Source organism: Lynx rufus, unplaced genomic scaffold, assembly GCF_022079265.1.
Source record: "Lynx rufus isolate CCGP_SWC_20201006 ecotype Redwood Valley unplaced genomic scaffold, mLynRuf1.p SCAF_7, whole genome shotgun sequence".
NCBI lineage: Eukaryota > Metazoa > Chordata > Mammalia > Carnivora > Felidae > Lynx > Lynx rufus.
The window spans coordinates 110379850-110398763 of record NW_025814889.1 but is presented as its reverse complement, the minus strand read 5'-3'; the positions used below and the strand labels follow the sequence as shown (position 1 = coordinate 110398763).

Sequence of the window (18914 nt, the reverse complement as noted above, 5' to 3'; positions counted from 1 at the left end):
TAATTGTGCACATTACCAGAAAGTCACATTGTATTCCCTTATCTTGCTTTCTTTTTTATCATAATGTCCCCTTAAAAAAAAATAAATAAAAACTCATTATCCTGTTATTCTTCATAATATGTATTATGTAACATTGTATTATGTATTGGCTTCTTTTCCAACTACCCCCTGCCCAACACAAGTTCTAGGACAGAATTTCTTTATCATTCAAGGGCTTAGAATACCTGGCATATAGTTAGTATTCTGTTTGTTAAAACAAAGAGTAAATGAGCATATTAAATTTCTGTGCCAACTCCTACATTTTTGTGTCCAGTCTGCCTTTTCGGTACTGTAATGGGATTATCTATTTTACAACTCCTGTTTCAAGAGGATCTCAAATTTAACATATCCAGAATGTCTGTTTCTCTCATAGTTGTTTCCGTTTCAATAGGTGCTGCTGTTACCTACTCCATGAAGGCAGATACCTTAGAGTTACTTTCTGTCATTCCTTTCCCCTGTCATTTTTATTTCCCAAATATAATTCATTCATATGTGTGTCCTCTTTTCTCCATCTTCACTGCTATGACCCTACTCATCAGGATTTTATATTTTCTTAATTTTGATTTCTCTGCTTACCCCTTTATTTATTCTCCACATTACATTCAGAATGGTTGTTTAAAACGTCCTTCTTAAAGAAGCTCCTGGGTGGCTCAGTCAGCTAAGCATCCGACTTCAGCTCAGGTCATTATCTCGCAGTTCATAAGTTCAAGCTCTGCTTTGGGCTCAGAGTCTGGAGCCTGCTTTGGATTCTGTCTCTCCCTCTCTCTGCCCCTCCCCTGCTCATGCTCAGTCTCTTTCTCAAAAATAAATAAACATTAAAATTAAAAAAAAAAAAACTTCCTCCTTAAGATGTTTAAATGATTTCCTATTATATATTAAGTTAAATTCTAGTTCCTTATCGTGACATACCATGCCTTGCCTGGTATGACCCCCTATTATCACTCCAACTTTATCTTATACCAGTCGTTGCTGTTATTTTTGCTGTCTGTGCTTAAGTCCTCTAATGCCCCAAACTCAGTCTTCCATCAGAGCATCAGGGTTTATCAACACATAGCTCTTCTCTCTGGCTGGCTTCTTGTCAACACTGGCTCCTTGAGCCCTTGGGTGGCTCAGGTGGGTAAGTGTCCAGCTCTTGATTTTGGCTCAGGTCATGATCTCACGGTACATGGGTTTGAGCCCCAAATGGGACTCTGCACCGACAGTGTGGAGCCTGCTTGGGATTCTCTCTCTCCTCTCTCTGCCCCTCTCATGCTTTTGCTCTGTCTCTCAAAATAAATACATAAACTTAAAAAAAAAAAAAAAAAAAGACTGGCTCCTTTTCATACCTTAGCTTTTGACTTAAATGCCACTTCCTCAGTAGTTAATACCTTCTTTAACCTTTCTATCTTGATATGGTTCCTTTTATTTTGCTCTGGATCCATACTCTGTTTCTTTCTAGATCTTTACATTCTTAGAGTTTTTGGTTTGCTTACCTGTTCACTGTCTTCTGCCTTCCATACCCTCCCCAACTCCTGCTACACACAGATACCCACAGATGCTAAATGGTGAGGCCTGTGAAGGCCAGTATTTTGTCTGTTTCTTTTCACCGTGGACATGAAGTACAGCACCTGACATGATGGTGTGCTAGTGATGCTCAGTAACTGTGTGAGAAACTCTAAGCATTCCAGCTTGGCCAAAGTGAACATAGCAGAAGCTAATATTCGGAAGTCACATATTGGATATATAAGATTTTGATTATTTTAACATACTTTCTTTATATATGTGTGTGTGTATATACGTGTGTTTGTATATGTATGTGTGTATATATTACATGTAGGGGAGCTCCTAATTTTGTTTAAAAAAAACTGGATTGTGAGTTTTAGGAGATATTATATAAGGTTAAGTCAATATCACATATCATATTAGTCTGAATTATAATGTAGTTTCTCAGTGATGTTTCTGTTTTATTGAGTGTGAAAATGCATCCCTGAAAGAACAAGTGGAGTCTATAAATAAAGAACTGGAGATTACCAAGGAAAAACTTTACACTGTTGAACAAGCCTGGGAACAAGAAACTAAATTAGGTAAGTATGATGACTCTGATAATGTAAAATGATGAAGATCTAATAGTGAATACGTTATTCATTTATAGTTCTTTTCTATATCAGATGAAAAGGAAGTATTTTGATAAAAATGAACTCTGCCTAACAGTTTAATTTAGCAGACAGTTGATGAATAGTATCTTATGCTAATCTCTACCAAAATTTGGTTTTTAGTTAGTAGATGAGATTAGTTCCTAGTTGAATCATATATGTTAAAAAATTATGACAGAGCATTAACTATTTTGAACCATTTAACCATAAAGACTGGTAATAATCTTAAATACCTATATTTTAGTGGTGGTATTTAGAAGTTTTCCACTGCATGTAATATGTGTAAAGTTATATTAGGAATGTACCATTTAATACATTTAAATTAAAAGGTCACCATAAAACATCAAAATAATTTTGAAAAGAGTTTATATTGCCTATAGTTTTACTATTATTATTTTTTTGTATTCCCTTATACATGTTTACATGAGCACTGGGTGTTGTATAAAAGTGTAGAATCACTATACTGTACACCCAAAACTAATATTACACTGTATGTTAACTAACTGGAATTTAAATAAAAACTTAATAAAATAAATAAAATGTAAATGACTCTAATAGTAAACATACATATACTTTAAATTATAATGAACATTATATACTGTATTCATTTAGTAGATGTTAATATATTTGCTTTATTCATCATTCTTACACATACAAATATCCGTGTAATATCTTACTGTTTGAGTGATTAAATCACGAGGCCTTCTTATTTTTGCTGTTGTTTATGGTTCTCAATGAACATCTTCATATATATCTAACAGATATTATGACAGATATTAAAATCTTTGTGGGTCCTGCTAGGATTTTCCTTATTCATTTTTCAAATGGTTTTCCATATTCATTTTTAAATGGTTATCTTAGTTTATGATGTTTAAATAATTTTATCTTACTAGCATTGTGCTTTATAATTTTCAAATAAATTTGCTCCTTTGGATAAAGTGTTTTTGTATGTTTGTTTTCTAGATCTTAGAGTTCTAATGTTATTCAAGGTGTCTGTTACAAAATAGAGCTGTTTTATTAAATTGGTAACTGGGACGTGTAGTAGTTTAGTGCAGCCTAACATTGGGCCTAATATTATCTAAAATAAGCTATTTTTAGAAATGTGATTTTTAATTCTTTAAGAAATTAAAGGTGAATTGATTTCCATGTAACTGATACCTGAAAGAAGGTATCATTTAAGCTAAAATATAAAAAAAAGAGTATTACATACAATTGTAGTAAGTTCTCTGTTCATTTTACTCTGTCTCTCTTAAATAAGTACTGGATTCCCTGTAGAAATTCCTAAATTTCTATAAGGACTAACTTTTATTATCATTTGACTGATGAAGAATATAAGTTCCCGAGAGATTAAATGGGATAGGCAGTTTCCAAACAGTAAGTAACAGAGCTAAGACTGGAATCTAGGTCTATCATAATTCATAAGGCTCGTGTGTTTTCTGTGGAACCATATTATTGCATCCTTGTATACAGTGTCCAGGGGTGCCTGGGTAGCTCAGTCAGTTAAGCGTCTGACTTCAGCTCAGGTTATAATCTCATAGTTTGTGAGTTTGAGCCCTGCATTAGTCTCTGTGCTGACAGCTCAGAACCCGGAGCCTGCTTTGTATTCTGTGTCTCCCTCTCTCTCTGCCCCTCCCCTGCTTGCACTCCGTTTCTCTCTCTCCCTCTCTGTCAAAAATAAATAAACGTTAAAAAATTTTAAAAAAAAGTTTCTAAAATATTTGGCATCTAATTTTGATAACAGCTTGTGATTGACTTAGTATTGTTGCATATAGGAAATGAATCAAACATGGATAAGGCAAAGAAATCAATAACCAACAGTGAAATTGTTTCTATTTCAAAAAAAATTACTATGCTGGAGATGAAAGAATTAAATGAAAGGCAGAGGGCTGAACATTCTCAAAAAATGTATGAACACGCAAGGACTTCATTAAAGCAAATGGAAGAACGTAATTTTGAATTGGAAACCAAATTTGCTGAGGTTTGATATAATTTTTATCATGTAATTGGTATAAAGGATTAGTCATGTTAGACATTTTGTATTGTAAGAGATTTGTTTGTATTTCTGAAGTAATGTTAATATAGTGCTGTGTTTCATAAAAGATGTATTTTAAATCTGAAATGTTTAAAAAGAAGACAGGTATTTCTGTGAATGAGTTCTTATTTTTCATCAGCATTACATTATTAGATTTAATGTAAAAAGATATTATTTGCTTAGTAATGATAATTGCCTTCCACTACCATCCATTCATTTAACAAATATTTATTGAGTGCCTGTTACATGCCAGACACTGTATGGGGGCTAGTTTTATCACAGGAAATAAAATAGGCAGTAATCTCTGCTCTTGGGACTTTACATTTTAATAGTAAGTTTTAGACTTTTTTGATATGCTCAGAAATATTAAATTGGTTGGCAATTAAAACAGTTTGCAAACATTCAACAATTAATGATGAAGTGGCACGTTTATAATGTTTACCTTGAGAATTAGTATACTTTTCAAAACATATTTGTCATTTTGTTTTTTAACTGAGTCACTAAGTATATGTTAAGATTTTATTAACTCATTTATGTTTATTTATAGATGATATAATGGAAGTCAAGCATAATAACTACGTTTCAAACAAATGTTAAAAAATCAGATTCAAATATTAGACTATGAGTTGTCTAATATAAATGACTTTTGGTGGGTTGGCATATAACCTGAGTTCTTATAATCTGTTCCTGACTCTCTTTACCCTCTTCAATCTATTCTTAATATTTCACACTCAATTCATTATCCAGACTAATGCTAAGTAAAGAGAACTGTGGTAATATCTAAGTTGAGAAGAAAATCTCACCAAAAACTAATATATCTGAACATTTTTGTTGCTTTTCTTAGCTTACCAAAATCAATTTGGAAGCACAGAAGGTGGAACAGATGTTAAGAGATGAACTAGCTGATAGTGTGAGCAAGACAGTAAGTGATGCTGATAGGCAACGGATTCTAGAATTAGAGAAGAACGAAATGGAACTAAAAGTTGAAGTGTCAAAGTAAGTGCATGCAAACTTTTTAGTCATTAGGTGCATCTACTCTAGTTGATTTTTAAGAAACCTAATTACAGTGGTTCGGAGTAATATTCTTAGTGGAATTGATACTGGTTATTTTTATTTTTGTTTTTTTGTAAGAATAAGGTTAAATACTAACAAGATTAGTTTTTAACAGGCATGAATAATAATACTGAAGAGGAAATAACTTTTCAAGATTCATATTTTTCAGAGTCCAGGAATAGTATTGCAGAAAGCACTGAATTTGGAATCAAGACCCTATGCGGTCGAGTTCTTCCACATACTAATATTTTTTTTTGGAGGGAAGTGGGGTGGTCATTCAACTTATTTAAACTTAAGTTTCTTATATCTGATAAAAAGATAGTATCCAGAATATATAAAGAAATTATACAACTCAACCCAAATAAAACAAATAATCTGATTAAAAATGGGTAGAAGAAATGAACAGACATTTCTCTAAAGAAGATATCTAGATGGCCAATGGACACATGAAAAGATCCTCTCAGCATCAAGGGAAATGCAAATCAAAACTGCAATGAAAAAACACCTCACACCTGTCAGAATACTAAAATCAAACCATAAAAAACAAGTATTGGCAAGGATGTAGAGAAAAAAGAACCCTCTTGCACTGTTGTTGGGAATGCAAATGGTGCAACCACTGGAAAAAAGTATGGTTGTTTCTCAAAAAGTTAAAAATAGAACTACCCTAAATACTACTGGTATTTACCCCCCAAAACAAAAACACTAATTCAAAGGATACATGCACCTCCATGTTTGTAGCAGCATTATTTACAATAGCCGAATTATGGAAGCAGCCCAAGTGTCCATGATAGATGAATGGATAAAGAAGTGGTGTGTATATGTAGGTATATGTATATATATAAAGGAATATTATTCTGCCATAAAAAAGAATGAAATTTTGCCGTTTACAACGACATGGATGGAGCTAGAGAATACAATGCTAAGTGAAATAAATCAGTCAGAAAAAGACATATACCATATGACTTCACTCATATGTGAAATTTAAGAAACAAAGCAAAGGGAAAAAAAAGAGAGGGGAAGAGACACAAACCAAGAAACAGACTCTTAACGATAGGGAACAAACTGATGGTTATCAGAGGAGAGGTGGGTAGGGGGATGGGTTAATTAGGTGATGGGGATTAAGGAACGAATTTGTCAGGAAGAGCCCTGGGTGATGTATGGAATTGTTGAATCACTATATTGTACACCTGAAACTAGTATAACACTGTATTTTAACTATACTGAAATAAAACAACATAACATAAATGTAAATAAAATAAATATATTAAGAAATTGCTATAGCCACCCCAAATTTAAGCAACCACTACCCTGATCAGTCAGCGTCATTAGGGAAGACCCTCCACCAGCAAAAAGATTATGGATAGCTGAAAGCTCAGGTAGATGATGGTTAGCATTTTTTAGCAATAAGATAATTTTTAATAAAAAAAAAAATAAAGGGGTGCCTGGGTGGCTCATTCCGGTAAGCATCTGGCTCTTGGTTTCGGCTCAGGTCATGATCTCATGGTTCGTGAGTTCGAGCCCCGCATCCAGCTTGGTGCTGACCTCATAGAACCTGCTTGGGATTCTCTCTCTCTGCCCCTCACCCCTTCCCCCCATTTCTCTCTCACTCTCTGAAAATAAATAAACTTAAAAAAAATAATGAAATAAACTTGTTTTTTTCTCCTTTTTAAGGGAGCACTAGTCTACTTGTTTCATAAGATTGCTGTAAAATGAAAAATTCAGATTCTGATTCAGTTTACATTTTTTGAGTACTATATACTGTGCTAGGTATTAAACATATATTAACTCGTATAATTACACTTAATAACCTTAAAGTAACATTGTGATTTTTATTTTACATGTGGAAATAATTTATTCACTTGGAACACAAAATATATCTAAGGAGTAAATATTGTGTGTGAGATAGATGCTATGTACTCATTCTCATGGGTGATTTTGTGTTACTTCAGTAGAAACGTAATAGGAGCCATAACATAAGTTGATCTGTCAACCACAAAATAATTTGTAAAAAGGGTTTTATGATTAGCGTATTGTAAAGTACTACCCATTTTTTTGGAGTATTGATAGTCCTTTGAGAATGTCCATCATTTTCAGCCCATTTCACTATGAAGGACTCCATTTTGTATTCTTCCTCTTACCTTATAGACCTCACCTTTTGAGATAATCTAATTTATAATTATGCATTTTATTATATTTTAATTTTTAAAACTTATGTAACTAGTAATGAGCATTTATAATCAATATAAGGGAACCTTATTTATATGTCACAGTGCACTAAAATTATTCTAGCCCAAAGTAAAATGAATTTTTGCTTTACCTGTGTGATCGTATAATAGTAGTCTTGGAGAAAATTTAATAATTTACCATCAAGCTTCTCCCATTTTTTGTAATTGTAGTAAGCATATAATCTTTCTTTTTTTCATTTCTGATAGTTTGTAAATTTAAAGCATATATTAATCCACCTAGGGAACCTAGGAATCTTAAATTTCTGTATCCTTAACTGTACAATTATGTCAAATAAACCTACCTTAAACCTTATTCTAGCTCTTTGAAACTAGGGTAATAAGTATCTTATGAAAAAAGTGTGGGAGACTAGTCTTATGGCCATATACATTTGGAAAATGCTGTATAGATAGATAATTTTTTACTTTGGAACTTTTCAACATTTCATACTATGTATTACGAATTTTCAACGGGGAGGGATGTTGGGAATGAAGTTTTTTTGACAGAACTCTCATGGAATTATTTCATTAAATGGTTTAGGAAATTTTGCTTTAGTATGTCACACCAAGAAGAGATGCTGGAAATTAGTGGCTTTTCCAAGAAATTAGAAATCTGAAATACTAGTATTTACTTAGAAAATGGACCTAATTGTTCCTGAAGTATTTTTTCATTTCCTAGACTGAGAGAGATTTCTGATATTGCCAAAAGACAAGTTGAAATTTTGAATGCACAACAACAGTCCAGGGAAAAAGAAGTAGAATCTGTCAGAATGCAACTGTTAGACTATCAGGTAAGTACAGTATTGGCTCTTGTAAGTGGATTTTTTTCTTTTTCCTAAATTCACATTAGATATTGGGTAATTTTATGGTTTTAATCAGAGGCTGTATCAAATGGAAGCTCCTGTACTTGTTCATTGTAACCTGATTAGAAAACTCTTTAATTTGAAATATCTTTCATGATACAGAAAAACATTTAACATACCTACAGGTACATTGTGCTGGTCGCTAATTAAAGTTAAGGTTTGAGGAGAAAGTCTTTCAGAACTGTATTTTCTCTTGTATTAATATGTAGCTTTTTACATATTCTCCCATTATAAATTTTTTAAGATTAAAAAAATTGTCAACATTAGTGTTGTCCCAGCATTGTTATTTACATATGGAAGTTTAAAAAAAAAAAACAACAAAACAGTAATATGCCAACTGTTATTTAGTTGGATACTAGATTTAGATTTTAAGTATGTTTGATTCTAGGGTTTTTTCTTTGACAAGTTTTTGGTAATCTGTATTAAAGCCAGGCTAGATTTTTATAGGATCTCATATAGCATACTTTTTTAAATTTTATGTAGTAGGTCGTGGTTTTAAATCCATGAAAAGTGTCATTAGAAAAGCTTGAAACTTATAAATATATACTCTTTATATCAGGCACAGTCTGATGAAAAGGCACTAATTGCCAAGTTGCATCAACACGTCGTCTCTCTTCAAATCAGTGAGGCTACTGCGCTTGGCAAATTGGAATCAGTTACATCTAAACTGCAGAAAATGGAGGCCTGTAATTTGCGCTTAGAGCAGAAACTTGATGAAAAGGAACAGGCTCTCTATTATGCCCGTCTGGAGGGGAGAAACAGAGCAAAACATCTGCGCCAAACAATTCAGTCTCTCCGACGACAGTTTAGTGGAGCTTTACCCTTAGCACAGCAGGAAAAGTTCTCTAAAACGATGATTCAATTACAAAACGACAAACTTAAGATAATGCAGGAAATGAAAACTTCTCAACAAGAGCATAGAAATATGGAGAACAAAGCAATGGAAATGGAATTAAAGTTAAAGGGGCTGGAAGAGTTAATAAGCACTTTAAAGGATGCCAGGGGAGCCCAAAAGGTAAAACATTGGTTTTTGGTTCAGTATTTCCAAAAGAGTTACAAAGTAATTTTAAGTTTTTAATAAATAGCTATCTGAAAAATGTTTTGTATAAGACAAAAATTCCAATTACGTTATTCATTTAGGTTTTGTAAGTTAAGGCTTGGCTATTTGAATGTCTAATTGTAAAAATAAAATGAGACTCTTCTAAACTGTGATTTTGGTAGAAATGCTTAGATTGTATACTATCAAAGAACTTTAATCATTCTAGAAAAGTTTATATATATTAGCTAAATACTAATTTTAGTTATTCATAAACATTATAGTGGTTATCAGTTGAATTCTACCCTTCATAATTATTATCTGTTTAAAATTATTTACAGGTAGTAGGCCCACATTTACTTTTTAATATAATTTTGTTTTTACCTTCATTTGGTATGCATTAAATGAAAAGTAATTACCTTGCTACTTAATTTTAATCTGTAGGTTAGAAGTATTTAGGATTTCCATTTGTGAAAGTAAAACCAATGTTTCAATTACATATATGAAAATAATAAATGAAAGTGTTAGTATTATCCATTCCAAAATAATTTGAAGAATGTTTTATGTTAAGATGGCACATATTTTTATAAAAGTCTATGAAAATTCTAAATAAACTTTGCTGTGTGGCTGAACCAAGAATAATTTTTATCTCAAAGAATATGTATTAATTTCAATGAAAATTATTAGGATCAATGGAGAAATAATTATATGGACAGTGTTTACATTTGTACATGTAATTTATAAATGTTTAGGTAATCAGTTGGCATATGAAAATAGAAGAACTACGTCTTCAAGAGCTTAAACTAAATAGAGAATTAGTCAAGGATAAAGAAGAAATAAAATATTTGAATAATATAATTTCTGAATATGAGCATACAATCAGCAGTCTGGAGGAAGAAATTGTGCAGCAAAACAAGGTTTCATTTTATATTTATTTTGTGGTCTTGTTGCTAAGATACTAAACATAAGAATATTGTATGAGTGATTCCATTATTCTCTTTTTTTTTTTAAGTTTATTTATTATGAGAGAGAATGTGTGTGGTATGCATGTGTGCAAGCTGGGGAAGGGGAGAGAGAGAGAGAATCCCAAGCAGACTCCGGGCTATTAACCCAGAGCCTGATATGGGGCTCCATTTTGTGAACCTTGAGATCATGACCTGAGCCGAAACCAAGGGTCAGATGCTTAATCGACAGAACCACCCAGGCACCCGTGCATTATACTCTTAATTGATTGTAGCTCTCATTATTATTGTTATAACATATTCGTTGTCTTATTTTTGTTAATACTTATTTATTTATTTATTTATTTATTTTGAGAGAGCAAGTGAGCAAGCATGAGCGGGGGAGGGGCAGAGAGAGGGAGAGAGAGAATCCCAAGCAGACTCCAGGGGGCTGTCAGCACAGAGCCTGGCGCAGAGTTTGATCTCACATGAGGTCATGACCTGAATGGAAATCAAGAGTTGGATGCTTAACCCACTTAGCCAGCCAGGTGCCCCTGTTTCTTGTTTTCTAAGGCATTCAAAAATTTGTGTTTATTTACTTATGTTGTAATAGTAGTTTTAAACTTAAAAGAAATAATATATAAATTTATTTGATAATTAATTTTTATTTTGACATTAGTTATGTGACTCTTTACAGTTACGAGTCTCTACTGGCTCTCATTGATGGAGTAGGAGAAGGCAACTTGGTGTAGAATAAAGCACATATACTTTAGAGGCAGACAAAATTCCCTAAGCTCATGCTTCCTTGCCTCAAAATTTGTTGTTCCCTCCACTTAAAGTGTTCTTAGCCCAGATCCTTGTATTGTTTATGCTTTCATTGCTTCTGGGTCTTAGCTCCAATGTCTTACCTCATCAGTGAGGCCTTCGTTAGCCACCCAGTATACAACAGTAAATTCTACCATCAAGATTCCCTAACTAGGGATTATCTAAATTCATTTTTCTCCAGCACTCATCATCCTGTAACATATTACATGCGTATTTATTTATTGCCTAGAATAGCGCTTAGCACATAGTTCATGTCATTAAATGTGATGGATGGATGCATGCATGGAGAGATTGAAATCCTGACGTCACATTTTCTATCTCTGTGATCTAAGGCAAGTTACTTAATCTCTCTGAGTTTGCATCCTTTTTCCATAAAATGAGAATACAGTGACCCCAAAGGGTTGTTGTAAGGATTAAATAAGAACATGTATGTAAACTTTTTTGTCATATGCTTGGTGAATGTCTGTGTGTTTGATAGTTTCATGAAGAAAGGCAGATGGCCTGGGATCAAAGAGAAGTTGAGCTAGAACGTCAACTAGACATTTTTGACCATCAGCAAAATGAAATACTAAAAGCAGCACAAAAGGTATGAATGATTAACTCTGTTTGCTACTCTATAGCATGGCCTATAGTGTTAACCCACAGAAGTGGTTTTAAAGTCCAATCAAATTTTATTGATATTGCCTTCTTTTATTTCAAATATAAGTGAGGTTTAACCATGTTTTGTCCTATAGTTGTAACAGTATTATTCTTAGTGATGTAACTGCTTTTTCTCAAAAATGCTATTTCTTAATAGTTTGAAGAGGCGACAGGATCATTGCCAGACCCTAGTTTGCCCCTTCCAAATCAACTTGAGATTGCTCTGAGAAAAATTAAGGAAAATGTTCGAATAATCCTAGAAACACGGGCAACTTGTAAATCACTAGAAGAGGTAATAAGAAGAATTTGCATTTTTATTAGTGTATTATTGGGTATGTTTCTAGAATTTTCTAAATATTTTTTAACAGGGCTGAAGCATAGAATCATGAATCTGTTGCTAATTCTAATCTTCTTTTCTACTCTAGTATAATGTTCTTAATAAAGAGTATTATTATAAGGAACACCAGATAGGGTTAATGTGAATCATTTCATCACTACTTTTCACTCACTGATGAGTAGTAGTAAACATGAAAGGAAACAAAAAGCATCTTGTCGTTTTATGAGCAATATATTACCTTTTCTCTATATGATCAAGAATTGTTTTCATACTTGTTTATTTTTATGTTTTATTTTGAAGTGCATGCTGTATGCTCTGAATCAGTTTCAGTTCATTCCTTTTATGGGTGGTTAAAAGGTTTGCAAGAGAGTTAGAAATTATTTCTTTAATCTGGGTCTTAAATTTGATTAATATGTGATCAAATCTCTTTATTACATCATACAGAAAATATAAACTGAAGATGATTTTCATTTTGGTTTGCATCTAAACATAGTAATGGTAAATACATTTAAAAATTTTGTAAATAGTAAAAAAAAATTGTAAATAGTACATTTTTAATCAATTGAAACTTAGTTTTTTTCAGTAATTGTAGGATTTGTCACTTATGCGAATTGCCACTGAGTTATTTGATTTAAAATATCTGCCTTAATCCTACAGAAGAGTAAACATTTTTCCTATTTTATTTTAATAAGCTACAGATTTTATAATGGTGATTCATTGACCTAGGCCACTAAAGTTCCAATTTTTTTATACTCAGCTGACTTTTATGGCTTACTTTTCTGGGGCTCTGATAGTTATTGGGCCAAACTAAAAGAAATGATTTATTACATTTCCTTTCTAAATCTACTACCACCACACACATTTCTAGTTCTAAAATTACAAGAGCTAAATAAACAGTGAAGTTTATAACACATTATAATCTTATAAATAAATGTGCATGCAGACAAGTGTGCTGCCACATGGAAATATAAGAAATATAACCTTATTAATATCAGTATATCACTAATATAAGTATGATGTGAAAAATAAAGTGAAACTCCTTTTTTTTTGCTTATAATTAATCTGACCAAAATTCAGATGAAGCATTCTAAAATGAAAATATATACTTTAATAATTTTATTATGATTTGGTCATTGCAGAAGCTAAAAGAAAAAGAATCTGCTTTACGGTTAGCAGAGCAAAATATTCTGTCAAGGGACAAAGTCATCACTGAACTAAGGCTTCGATTGCCTGCCACTGCAGAACGTGAAAAGCTTATAGCCGAACTAGGCAGAAAAGAGGTAGAACCAAAATCACATCACACACTGAAAATTGCTCAGCAGACCATTGCAAATATGCAGGCAAGGTTAAACCAAAAGGAAGAAGTGTTAAAGAAGTACCAACATCTTCTGGAAAAAGCAAGAGAGGTATGTTATTACATTATGCTTTGCTCTTTTCTTTATTATGTTTTTTAGTCAAATGCCAAATACTATTCTTCCCTGAAGTGGTAGTTTGTTTCTTGTTTTCAAGTGATTCTATTTAGGAATTTTTACTTTCACATGATTGGATTAAAGCTCTGTCAGTAAGCCTGGCAGTTTGTAAATGTGTATTTTTCTCTTATGACTGACTGAACCAGGACTAGCTGTCATGGTGAAACCGTTACGATTTTGAAAAATATCAATGGAGTTTATAGGTAAAGATTGAGGCAATAAGTTAGAATGAAATCTATCACACTAGTTAGCAGTCAGTGGAAATCTGATTTGCTAGAATGTTGATAGGAAAATCTATAACATTTAAAAAATTTTCTAGAAACAAGTTAAAAGATGATGGATACATATTATTCTAATATTAAGAATAAATTATGATTTAAGGCTGGATTTGCCAATATGAATATGTACCAGGGGAATAAATACTGGTGTAAATATATTTATATGTACGCCATACAGGTAATCTTCCTTCCCTATCTCATAGGGATTTTGGAAGATTAAAGGTAATAAGATATTTAAGATCTTTAGAATGTGAATTTATTTAATAGTTTATGACACAATTTTGATTTGCTATAAACAGGAGCAAAGAGAAATTGTTAAGAAACATGAAGAAGACCTTCATATTCTTCATCGTAAATTAGAACTACAGGCTGATAGTTCACTCAATAAATTCAAACAAACAGCTTGGGTAAGATTCTGGGAACTTTGTTCTATCCTTTTTTTTTTTTTCCTTTTTTTAAATTTTTACTTATTTTGCTGGAGGCGGAGGGGCAGAGAGGGAGAGAGAGAATCCCAAGTAGGCTTCACACTGTCAGCACAGAGCCTGATGTAGGGTTGATCCCACAAACCATGAGATCATGACTGGAGCTGAAATCAAGAGTCGGATGCTTAACAGACTGAGCCACCCAGGCACCCCTGTTCTATTCTTGGTTGATTTTTGAGACCATATAATTGAAAATTTAGCTCTCATGATTTTTTTTTTTTTTTTTTTAGTAGAAGCCATCCTACCTGTGTTGGAATAATCACAGCTCTGATCATTTTTCCCCCTACATCCACATCTTTAGTAGCTCACCACTGCCTACAAAATCATGTTTATATTTATTAGCCATGTACTCAAAGCCTTGCATGATCTGACTTCAGTCTTTCTTTTCAAGTTCTGTTCACCATAAGTTTACCAATATCTAACTGCTTTTCATGTTCTGAATTCAATTAATACTTGCCTCCTTTGATCTTTGTCTTCTATATATGTGAACTGACGTAACTTTCATCTCCTAACATGGAAATCTTACTATTCTTTTTTTTTTTTTTAAGTTTACTTATTTTGAGAGAGAGAGAGAGAGAGAGAACAAATATGAGTAGGGGAGGGGTGAAGAGGGAGAGACAGCAAATCCCAGGCAGGCTCTGCACTGTCAGTGTGTGTCTGATGCGGGGCTCAAACTCACACGTGTGAAGTCACGACCTGAGCTGAACATATCTTAGCTTTCTTAAGCCTTAGCTAATGAATTCAATCAACATTTATTGATCGTCCACTACATGTGGATGCTTTGCTCAATATTGGGACCACAAAGAATAAGATCTGTATTTCTTGTCTTCATAGGCTAGTAAATCATTAAATTTAAATTAGAAATCATATTTTGATCATTTGAGGAACCAAATTAAAATTATGGAATAGGTATGGCATTGGGTTGTACATGCTCATGGCTAATTTATTCATATTTCCTAGGATTTAATAAAACAGTCCCCTACTCCAGTTCCTACCAACAAGCATTTTATTCGTCTGGCTGAGATGGAACAGACAGTAGCAGAACAAGATGATTCTCTCTCCTCACTTTTAGCCAAACTAAAAGAAGTATCTCAAGATTTAGAGAGACAAAAAGAAATCACTGAATTAAAAATCAAAGAATTTGAAAATACCAAATTGCGGTAAGTTTTAGGAATGTATTATAAAAACAGGCAAATGGTAATAATGATAGAATGAGGATAAATGTAAGCATTTGCTGTGTCATGCATGGTCTAAAACCTTTATGTGTATTATCTCATTATCTCATTTTATCCTCAGGACTATTATGACATAGATTATTCTCTCCATTTTTCATATAGGGAACAAGGCCACAGGAATGCTCAGTAACATGCCTTAGGAGGAGACAGAAAAGCCACGATTTGAATCTAGTTAATCTGGCCCAAGAGCCAACTGATGATTCTTGTTCTATACTCTCATTTTTAACTTCTTTAATTAAAGCATCCATTTAATCATCTGTAAAATAGAAATGACCTTGTCTCCTTCTATATGAAGGCCAAATGATACTGTGTGTGAAAGTAATTTGAAAATTGTAAAGTAACATATAAATATGAAACTTTTGTTTACACACCTGTAACAGTTTCTAGCACATAACAGAGGTTCAGTATTTGTTGAATGAAAAATTATTTTTTTTAATTAATCATAGTGACAGCATTCATTTGCTCTATTAGAGATTTTAAACGTTGTTCAACCAGTTTATCAGAATATAGATTTTAGATCTAAAATAAGTTTATAGTGTATTTTGTAATCATTGTAGAATGTTAGGAATGAGAGAGTGTCTACATTGTGCGAATGGCAGCCTAGGTCCTTGGATTGCGCGTGAGAAGATTTACATGGGGATCAGTGCTCAGAATAAAAACATCCAGAAGGAAAGTAGCAAGCATAAAGCAGTTTATTAAAGCAAAAGTACACTCCGAGGTGGGAAAGGAGAGTGGGTAGGTTCCCTGAGGTGGAATAAGCCCCTAGGTTGTTTTGGAATTAGATAGTATTGGGTTTCTCTGGGCTGGGAGAAGCCCCATCATTTGGGAAACTCCTCCCACAGTTTGGGAGGGGGAGTCTGACCCTGTAACGTTTGCACCAGAACCTTCATGTGGCAGGTGGGTTGAGGAGGAGTAGAGGCAGGTAGGGGTATCTATGCATGATAGTGAGTCTAAGGGTTACCCTGAGGCAGAGGTGGAAGAGGAGAGTGCATGTTCTCTGCACCTGTGGCTCTTGATCTATCAGGCCCAGGGTCTTGAAGCCACAAAGCCCACATGTTGAACTCTGGCTTATAATGTGTGCTTTTTTTTTTTTTTTTTTTTCTTTTAATTGTGGTCCTTGCCTCCACTTCAGGCCTCTGTCATTCCCTTTCAAGGACTTGGGACTCTGCCTCAGGGTGTTCCTTCCACTGCTCTTGTCTAGCCTCTACCTAACAGCTGTCTCTGTGGACCTCAATTTCTCATCTGAAAAAATGAGAAAGTTGAACTACTTGACTTTATAATTCCATTCCAGCTCTGAAAGTCTTACAATTTTATATTCTTAACCTACTTATCCAAGATGTCTCTGACAATATTAACACTACTTTTGCTTTATTAAGAAGCTACCACTTTTAAGAAATTACTCTCTGAAAGAAAAAGAGAACCAGCAATAGTATTTGGTATCTTTTCAATCTCACTTCCCCCATTGTATTAAATTTTCTACATGAGATGTTATTTTTGGTAAGTTTCTGTCATGTTTTGGAGTATAAAATTGCTTGTGCTTTTGAATCTAATTCCTGAGTATAGAAAATAATCATCTTTTGAAATACCTTGTATATATATAAATTTTTGCCACATGAAATCCTTGAGTGGTTGTTTTGTACCTTACCATTGTCATTTTAGACTAAAACTGTACTTTTATTCTGTGTGCACATGGATATGTGTATTTTAATGTGTCTTAAGAAATTATAGACCTGTGTGTTTACTTTAGTAAGACCTCATATTTTCATAATTTGATGATTATTTGTAGTAACTTCAGTTTTTGTTACATCTTGCAGGAGACATAGTATTTAAAGTGCTATTTTGTTCTTTATATTGTCTAGAGGTACAAAATTACTTGATGCAGTTGTTGCCAAAAATAGTAAATAACTACAAGGAAAAGTCTATTTTATGTTAAGTTTAAGGGTTAAGTGGAACAAAGAATTGTTCTTGTTTTGATTTGAATTAAGACTTAGGTTGTAGGGATACTTAGGACCCAATATTTGCTCTTTACAAAATTCCTATCAATCAAAGTGTTAATTGCAGCAACCTCTCCATTAAATACATATGTTTGCTTATATTAGGCTCCAAGAAAACCATGCATATGAAGTGAAAAAAGTGAAAGCAGAAGTAGAGGATTTAAGGTGTCTTCTGTCCCAGTCACAAAAGGAGTCACAGAGTTTAAAATCTGAACTTCAGGCTCAAAAAGAAGCAAATTCAAGAGCTCCAACAACTACAATGAGAAATCTAGTAGAACGGCTAAAGAGCCAGTTAGCCTTGAAAGAGAAACAACAAAAAGTAAGTAACAACAGAGTATTGTCAATATTTAGGAAATATATGTGGTAATAGATTGCTTTTAGAGAAGACTTGTAAAAGATTATATATATAAATCTGTTGTACTAAAAAATATGAGCTTTGTCTTATGCTGTTAAGTAGGATATTCACCTTTTGGTGGGGTTTTAAAGTACAGATATAGCCCAGTTTCTTTTTATGTTGTCATCAGTTTGATTTGTGGGTTATCTGTAGGAAATAAGGGGAAATCTTAATCCCATTATTTTCTCTCCTTTTCTAACTGGGATTTTATGCTACTGAGGCTATTTTGAATAATATTTTGAATGATTGAACAATTTTGGGGAGTATGAGGGAGATAATGACAGTGAGGAGGAAAGTTTAAAGAAGGAAGTCACAGAAATAGATTTTTGAGAAGCAGTTGGTCAGCGGATTGTCTGAGGTATTTTTAAAATTTATCTCAAGTTTGAGATACTCAATTGTTTTAGAAGGTGCCACTGTATTTCTGTGCTAGCTTGTGAAATTTATTGGCAAATTTCAAGTCTCTTCTAATCCTATCATTTTACTTGTCTATATAAATTCCGTTAATTTCACTTGTACTAAGTAATTCAGATAAATATCTAAACTCGGATATTGAAGGGGGCACCTGGGTGGCTCAGTCAGTTAAACATCCAACTTCAGCTCAGGTCATGATCTCATGGTTCGTGGGTTCAGGCCCCATGTTGGGCTTTGTGCTAATAGCTCAGAGCCTGGAGCTTGCTTCAGAATTCTGTGTCTCCCTCTCTTTCTGCCTTTCCCCAACTCCTGCTCTGTCTCTCGCTCTCAAAAATAAACAAACACTAAAAAATAAATAAATAAACAACCAAACTTGGATATTGAAAACAAAACATACGGCTTTTATAGCACAAATGGCTTGATTTAATATTGGTTCTCAAAATTAGTGTCAAGATTTTGAACTCACATGCAGTTTGAAAAGAATTGAGTGCAATTATTATAGAAATTTCATTTGAAAAAGTTGGACTCTTTG

The 18914-nt window shown here is 33.2% G+C and overlaps 1 protein-coding gene across 1 annotated transcript in view; it reads left to right on the top strand.

The window, feature by feature from the left end:
- Window positions 1-18914, top strand: part of CEP290 (centrosomal protein 290) — a 91055-nt gene that overhangs the window by 42259 nt on the left and 29882 nt on the right. The window contains exons 26-37 of the mRNA XM_047065687.1: window positions 1991-2102; window positions 3944-4149; window positions 5048-5199; window positions 8158-8269; window positions 8901-9356; window positions 10130-10294; window positions 11622-11729; window positions 11940-12074; window positions 13259-13525; window positions 14166-14273; window positions 15309-15508; window positions 17683-17896. Of these exons, the coding sequence (XP_046921643.1) occupies window positions 1991-2102; window positions 3944-4149; window positions 5048-5199; window positions 8158-8269; window positions 8901-9356; window positions 10130-10294; window positions 11622-11729; window positions 11940-12074; window positions 13259-13525; window positions 14166-14273; window positions 15309-15508; window positions 17683-17896 (2235 nt within the window). The remainder of the gene's footprint in view (window positions 1-1990; window positions 2103-3943; window positions 4150-5047; window positions 5200-8157; window positions 8270-8900; window positions 9357-10129; window positions 10295-11621; window positions 11730-11939; window positions 12075-13258; window positions 13526-14165; window positions 14274-15308; window positions 15509-17682; window positions 17897-18914) is intronic.